At 45.0% G+C, this 6,495-nt stretch overlaps 1 protein-coding gene across 1 annotated transcript; it reads right to left on the minus strand.

The window, feature by feature from the left end:
* Positions 1-790: 790 nt before the first annotated feature.
* On the minus strand, positions 791-6,157 carry HOXD13 (homeobox D13). The gene is made up of 2 exons (XM_085645245.1): positions 5,397-6,157; positions 791-2,172 (listed from the first exon to the last, which is right to left on the minus strand). Exons 1-2 carry the CDS (start codon positions 5,989-5,991, stop codon positions 1,922-1,924), a joined length of 846 nt encoding a protein of 281 aa, XP_085501371.1. The 5' UTR covers positions 5,992-6,157; the 3' UTR covers positions 791-1,921.
* Positions 6,158-6,495: the final 338 nt, after the last annotated feature.

The following is a 6,495-nucleotide window of genomic DNA, read 5'->3' on the forward strand; positions in this document are numbered from 1 at the left end:
TAAACATAGAAATTCACTGAAAAAACAAAGGTTACAGGGACGTTATAGTTAGGTTCTGAATTTACAGGCACAAAACCATAGAAATTCAGCTGCTATAGTTAGATCTATTTCAAGTAACTACAACTCATGCCCATAGGTAGCTATAGCTTGTGTACCCGCCATGCACAACTAATTACCCCACATATTACGTCAATAATGACATCTTCTATTATTACTGCAACATTTACAATAAAATTATTGATAAGAATACTGTACATGGCGAGAGCACAAGTTACAGTTACCTTAGGGCACAAGTTATAGTTACTTGAAATAACTCTACCTGCAACAGCTGAATTTCCATGGTTTTGTGCATGTAAATTCAGAACATAACTATAGCATCCCTGTAGCCTTTGCTTTTTATCAGTGAATTTCTACGGTTTTTAAAATGCTAATTCCTAACTATAACATCACTGTAACCTTTGTTTTTTTGAGTGAGTAGATAGATAGATGTGTTTGTGTGTATGTGTGATAAAACTGATAAATACTAGGGACATGTTCAATTATATCTTAATGATGTTGAAAAAATTAAAACACATGTATCATAATAATGCAATGCATTCATTGCATTAAAATACCAATTCATTAACACAAAAGATCTATAAATATAGTTATATTAATATCCTTGGATAACATACAAGGTTATAGACACGTGCATCATCATATGCATATATTCCGTAATTAAAAAAAAAACGGAACGCAAATGTCGAACGTTGAATTCCAGAAACAGATATTTAAAAAAAGTATGTTTATTTAAGGATAATCAGGTGTAAAATCAATTTGGGTGGACATTACTGTAAACGGTATATCTAAACAAGGTATAAAGCCACCCTAGATTTAAGACACTTGAGCGATTAAAACAGTCAGAAAGTACAAATGCGACTGTTTAATGAATTTTCTGATTTTGTGTTCATCACATGGCATACATTGAAATGGAACTGAACTGGAAAAATACGATGTATCATGTAATAAATATTTGTATGACATGATTAAAACTATTCACTGGTTCTGTGAAACAAGGCCATCTGAATTCAACTATGGCTGTCCTAGCACGAGCAGTTCTGCTAAAAGTTTGTGGGTGCCTAAATATGTTTGAACAGAGGATGCTTTATCTGTATTACACATCCGCCTAGACTGCGCATTGCAGCTTCCAGCTGAACTGAGCTGGAGTTGGGCAAACACCTTAAAGCTGACAAAGGACGTTGATAGGCTGCATAAGATATAAAAAAAAAAGGAAGGCACTTTCCTGGCGACAGACGTCCGTCCGTTATAGGCGTTGCTGACAAAATTGACCCATAATTCCTTAGGAGGGCCCTATACTGAGGTACGTCGACAGCATTGGCATCTGGCCATAACTAACAGATATTAGGCCCATAAACACATTCCTTTTTAAAATACCAGGAGCAGTAAATATGCATTCTGAGACTTTAACCGTGCTATTTTAGAAACACTCAGCACGTTGAATCACAAGCTGTCAGGCTCCCTTTACCCACAGTGTGCTTTGCATCTTGAAACAGCGACGTCCTGCTTGAAACAGGCCAGGGAGCTGTCACCGCGCCCAAGATTTCATCTCCATATGCACTTCTCTCAGTGGTAATAGTGGTGACCAGGACACACGCACCTGAGGCGAGAAACAAGTGATTCTTTCTTCAGAAAATGTGTTGGCGTTCTCAGAAAAAAAATATATAATAATAAATGTCAAGAACAGGCAAAAATGTTGCTGTTGAAAATATTCTTTCTTACTGGCTTTCGAAAGTAAACAAAAAAAAAGCAAACACTGGGGACGCGGAGAGAGGGCAACCATTGTAGTCAAAAGGCTTTTAAAATTCAAGTGTGTGTGTGCAAAGCCGCGCGGGCTCCTCTCGGGGTCTTCGAGTGTCGGTCGCTAAGACAGGCTCTCCTTCAGCTTGGAGACGATCTTTTTGTCTTTCACGCGCCTGTTCTGGAACCAGATGGTGACCTGGCGCTCGGACAGGCTGGTGGTGGCCGAGATGCGGCGCCGCTTGTCCTTGTTGATGAACTTGCTGAGCGCGTACTCGCCCTCCAGCTCCTTCAGCTGCAGCTTGGTGTAGGGCACCCTCTTCTTGCGCCCGCGCCGGTACACGCACAGGTCCGGCTGCCCCAGAGCCACGTCCCCTGCGGCAAAGACAAAAGGGAGGAGAAGGTTAACGCTCTAGACAAACCTGTGACTTCCGGTCGTAAGCGTCAGGGGGGCAAAGGTCACGCGTGGACCTAAACCAGTCTGCAGCGGCTCTGCAGGGTTACTGGACGCCAGGTTGTGTCAACAAATGCCTAATGCTAAACTGCACAAATTGTTGCGGAATAGTTTATTATTTCGCTCATCACTGGCACCTATTAATGACCAGCGCTCGTGCATCCAGGTATATAGTTTATTCTTTCACTGACAACCAACGCCTCGTCATCAACAGCACCAATGCCAACAGAATGTAAAGCTTTTTGTTTCACTTATAACCAAAACCTTAACGGAGACTGCACTAATTCCGACATTTTTTTTTCACTTACAATCAAAATCGCAGTAATCGGCACTAATTATAAATTAAATACAGTTCATTATTTCGCTGAAAACCACCACTTCATCGTATAGAACACTAACTGTCGTGAAGTATGTAGAGTATTATATCATCGCCTTGTCATCAACTGCACCAACTGTAGAAAAACATATAGGGTGTATACCAAGACCTGGTATTGAACTGCACTAATGTATAAAATACATGTTATTGCGTTAGTAACAACCATCTAACAACACTAACTGTAGCACAATATGTATCTTTTTGTTTGACAACACACACCTCATCATAAACTGCACGAAACGTATACAAACGTTAATTTGCTGTTTCAATAGTAACACCTCAAATACACTGAAATAATTATACATGACATATATTTAAATACTGCAGTGACAGCTACCACCTCTATATAAACTGCACTCATGGCAGCAAAATATATATTCTATCCTTTCACTGGCACCCAACGCCTCATCATACACCGCATTAATCGCACCACAATGTCGTTTCTTAGTCGACAGACTTCTTCGCCTAATAATAAACTGCACGATTGAAGCAACATATTTCGTTCTGTTTTTTCACTAATATATAACATTTGCGTACCCCAATTGTTTATATATTTCACTGCCAACCAAAATGTAAGAATCAGAATTCCAGCTGCTAAATGTGTCAGGACATGACAGGGCCTTTTCAGTGTCCACAGGGAGGTTAGATGACCTGTCCTGATTCTTGAGTGGTGTTTCACACACTCTTACTGTCTCTCAGCACCAAGATACTCTCGATACACCCTGATAGCAACCGTGAACTGCGCCCACCGCTACCAAATAGAGTTTATTGTTCCACTGACAACTGTCACCGAATAGTGAAGTGCACAAACCAGAACAAAGTCGATAATGTACGGTTTCACTGACGACCACATCTCAAGGTGTACTGTTTGAAGCAACCCAAAGATATCCTTTTCTGTTTCACTAAAAACACCTAATAAAATGCACTGATGGCAGTAAAAATATAGTTTATACATTCAGTTAAAACGAGGCCCTATATTAAACTTCACAAATTGGAAGAAACCCTGAGGATGACCGTTTCATGGACAACCAGCATCTGCTTTTAATTAAACTGCACTTTTTAAAATATTATTTTAGTGGCACTATCTTGTGCTATTTTTAATGCTCCTGCCGCAAAAAATAAAATAAGATAAATTGCACTGACTTTATTTTAAAAACATAGATTAATTCAACGATAGCTAACCGCAGGAAATACTAATTCAGTTAGACATGTTTATTTGAGTGTTTTATTTAATAACATTGATGTATATATTTTTTTGTTTCACTCACAGTCCTATAATGTAATAAGCTTGGCTAAACAGAAATACTCGGTCTGCTGTTTCAGTCTTCACTAAGAACAATGAACTGCATTTATTCTAATAAAATACATACTTTATTCTTTTACTAATATCCGGTGTCCAAAAAACAACTGCGGTTATGCAAGAAAATGTACATAAAATATTCATTACCATCCAACAGATGCGAAAGAACTTTGGCTTTTCTAAGAAAATCGCATTCACATACATTTCTAGAACATGTCAGACTGACATCGCTTTCTTACACCAGATCCACTGATAAGTATTGCCTCGGAACAAAAGCTAAAAGTAAACGCGATTTAGTGTCAGAGAACTCGTGGGATATTGGTGGAGGCAGCAACGTTTCAATGTTGGAATTTGTCCGGCGCGTGTTGCTCGGGCGAGAATCGAAGGGCGCCTGGGAGGGCAGATGGGAGATCAAAGCCATGCTTCCCTGCACATAAATCGCCGGCACTTAAGCGAGTTGTACTGCACATAATTTATACTTGATGAAATTCAGGAATCGCGGCGCAACCCCTGTTGTTACCTTCATGGCGTCTGACGACATGTGCCAGAGGTTCGGTCTAATTGGGTTTGTGTGTGGGGAGGCTTCTCCAAGCACATATCAACAGTGGCTCAACAGTGGCGCTGTTTGCGTGTCAAGCGCAGTGTCGTGGTGTCCACTTGTCAAACTTCACACGGGTTTCAGAAACTCTCAGCCCAGAGCACAGCTCTCCGGACACGATGTGATTACGGGAATCATTCTAAATAGTTGTAATTAAATACGCCGAGTGCGCGCGCATTTGTGTTCTGATGGTTCATTCTGGTGGCCCATAACTTTCATTGCTAAAACATCCCCCTTGACAGACAGAAACACACATACCATATACAAACACAAACCCCACACATACCATGCACACACACAGCATGTACACACGCTACGTTCACACCACACACGCATTTCATATACAAACACAGCCCCCACACAAACACACACACCATGCACACACACACATATCCCATGTACACGCCCACCATGCATACCCCACGCACACACCCACCATGTACACAAATACCATGTACAAACTCGCACAAACACACGCCACACACATACCCCATGCCCCCCTCACATCGTGTAGTCTGCCTCCGTGTGAACCCACGCATCTGCCTTGCTCGTTCAGTTTCTTACCATGAGTGTTCTGTAATGAGCATTGCTGGGACCGTTTTAGGAAAGACTGTGGAAATGCACTGGTGAATTTTCAATAAAATTCGCAAAACATTCCTGACTACGGCACATTTTTAACGGACGAATTAAGTGGTCAAGTTAAGTGTATCCGGTGTGTAAATGGAGAAATCCGCAAAGCATTTGCAAAATCTGCCATTTCAGAACTGACCAATAAAAAGGCAGTGTGGGGTTTGGGAAAAGTGCCCCAGGATATCTTTTAGACAGATACAGCTGCCCCAGTCTCGCCGATGAGAAGGATAAAAGCCCTTACCTGCGAAGGATGACTTCCAGAAGTGCGCGCCCTGAGGCTGCTCCTTGGCGCAGTACACCCCGCCGCTCCAGCCGTTCGCCAGAGTCCATGACTGGTAGCCGTCCATGGAGATGTATGCTTCGTGCCTGGGCTCGCCCGGCCCAAAGCCGGACACCACGTCGATGTACCCGGGCATGTGCTGATAGGGCCCGGAGTACCCCGGAAAGTAGGAGACTTCTTTGGCCCGCGAGGGCCCCTCGCTACCCTGTGCGCTCCCCCCGCCGCCCAAGGCGGGCACGTCCATGTACTTCTCCACTGGGAACGCGCCATGAGGCGACGGCTTCAGGGCGCTTTGCTGGACCCCCACCCCATGTGACATGCGGCAGCTGTAGTAGCCGTTCCCAAAGTGGTAGCCATAGCCGAGGGAGGGAGCGCTGGCCCCGGTGGAGCCATCCTTGCCGGAGTCCGAGCGGGCAGCGCCGGACGATCTCTCGGGTCCCGAGAAGGCGAAACCAGATGTTGCTCGGCCAGCGGTGGGCCCGAAGACGTTAGGGGAGGCGAGGAATCCCCGGGCCTGGCCGCTGGAAGAGGTGCACTCCGCTCGGAGCCCGTCCATGTCCCTCTCACGGGCCTGCGCACGGCACTCTCCTCCACCCCCGGCCAGGCATGGCAGAGTCAGGCATTCCCCGAAGCAGGTTAGGTCATCGCGGTGCGGTTATAAAAACTAACCTCCAGCCAGAGGGAGGGAGAGGGAAGTGGGTGGAATGTGTGTGCAGCGTGCCAAGTGCAAGGCCATTGGCCGTCTGAGACAACGTGGTCCTGGAGCGCTCGGAAGTTCTCTGCCCTCAGCCCCCTTCACAAGGTGATCTCGCGCCCACACTCCCCTGCGCACAGGCCCTTCTACAAGAGGGGTCTGCCCCCAACCGACTATTCAACAATGAGGCCTCCAGCACTCTGCCCCCTCGCCCTCAACCAGCACCCGTCACAACAAGGAGGGCTCTTGCCTCCAGCACAAGGCCTGACTACCCACATTCCCTTCCACAAGGAGTGATTCTGCCCCAATCCAGCCCCCATCCCTCCTACCCCCTTACCGTCCCACAGAAGGAGGAGGGCCCCTGGC

This window comes from Triturus cristatus, chromosome 3_1 (assembly GCF_964204655.1).
Source record: "Triturus cristatus chromosome 3_1, aTriCri1.1, whole genome shotgun sequence".
In the NCBI taxonomy this organism is placed as follows: domain Eukaryota; kingdom Metazoa; phylum Chordata; class Amphibia; order Caudata; family Salamandridae; genus Triturus; species Triturus cristatus.

What these genes read in the sequence shown, in the direction of transcription:
- HOXD13 (XM_085645245.1), bottom strand. Translation starts at nt 5,991, where the DNA reads ATGGACGGGCTCCGAGCGGAGTGCACCTCTTCCAGCGGCCAGGCCCGG. An exon ending in CTGGAAGTCATCCTTCGCAG is followed by an intron (nt 2,173 to 5,396) that starts GTAAGGGCTTTT and finishes TCTTTGCCGCAG; the next exon opens with GGGACGTGGCTCTGGGGCAG.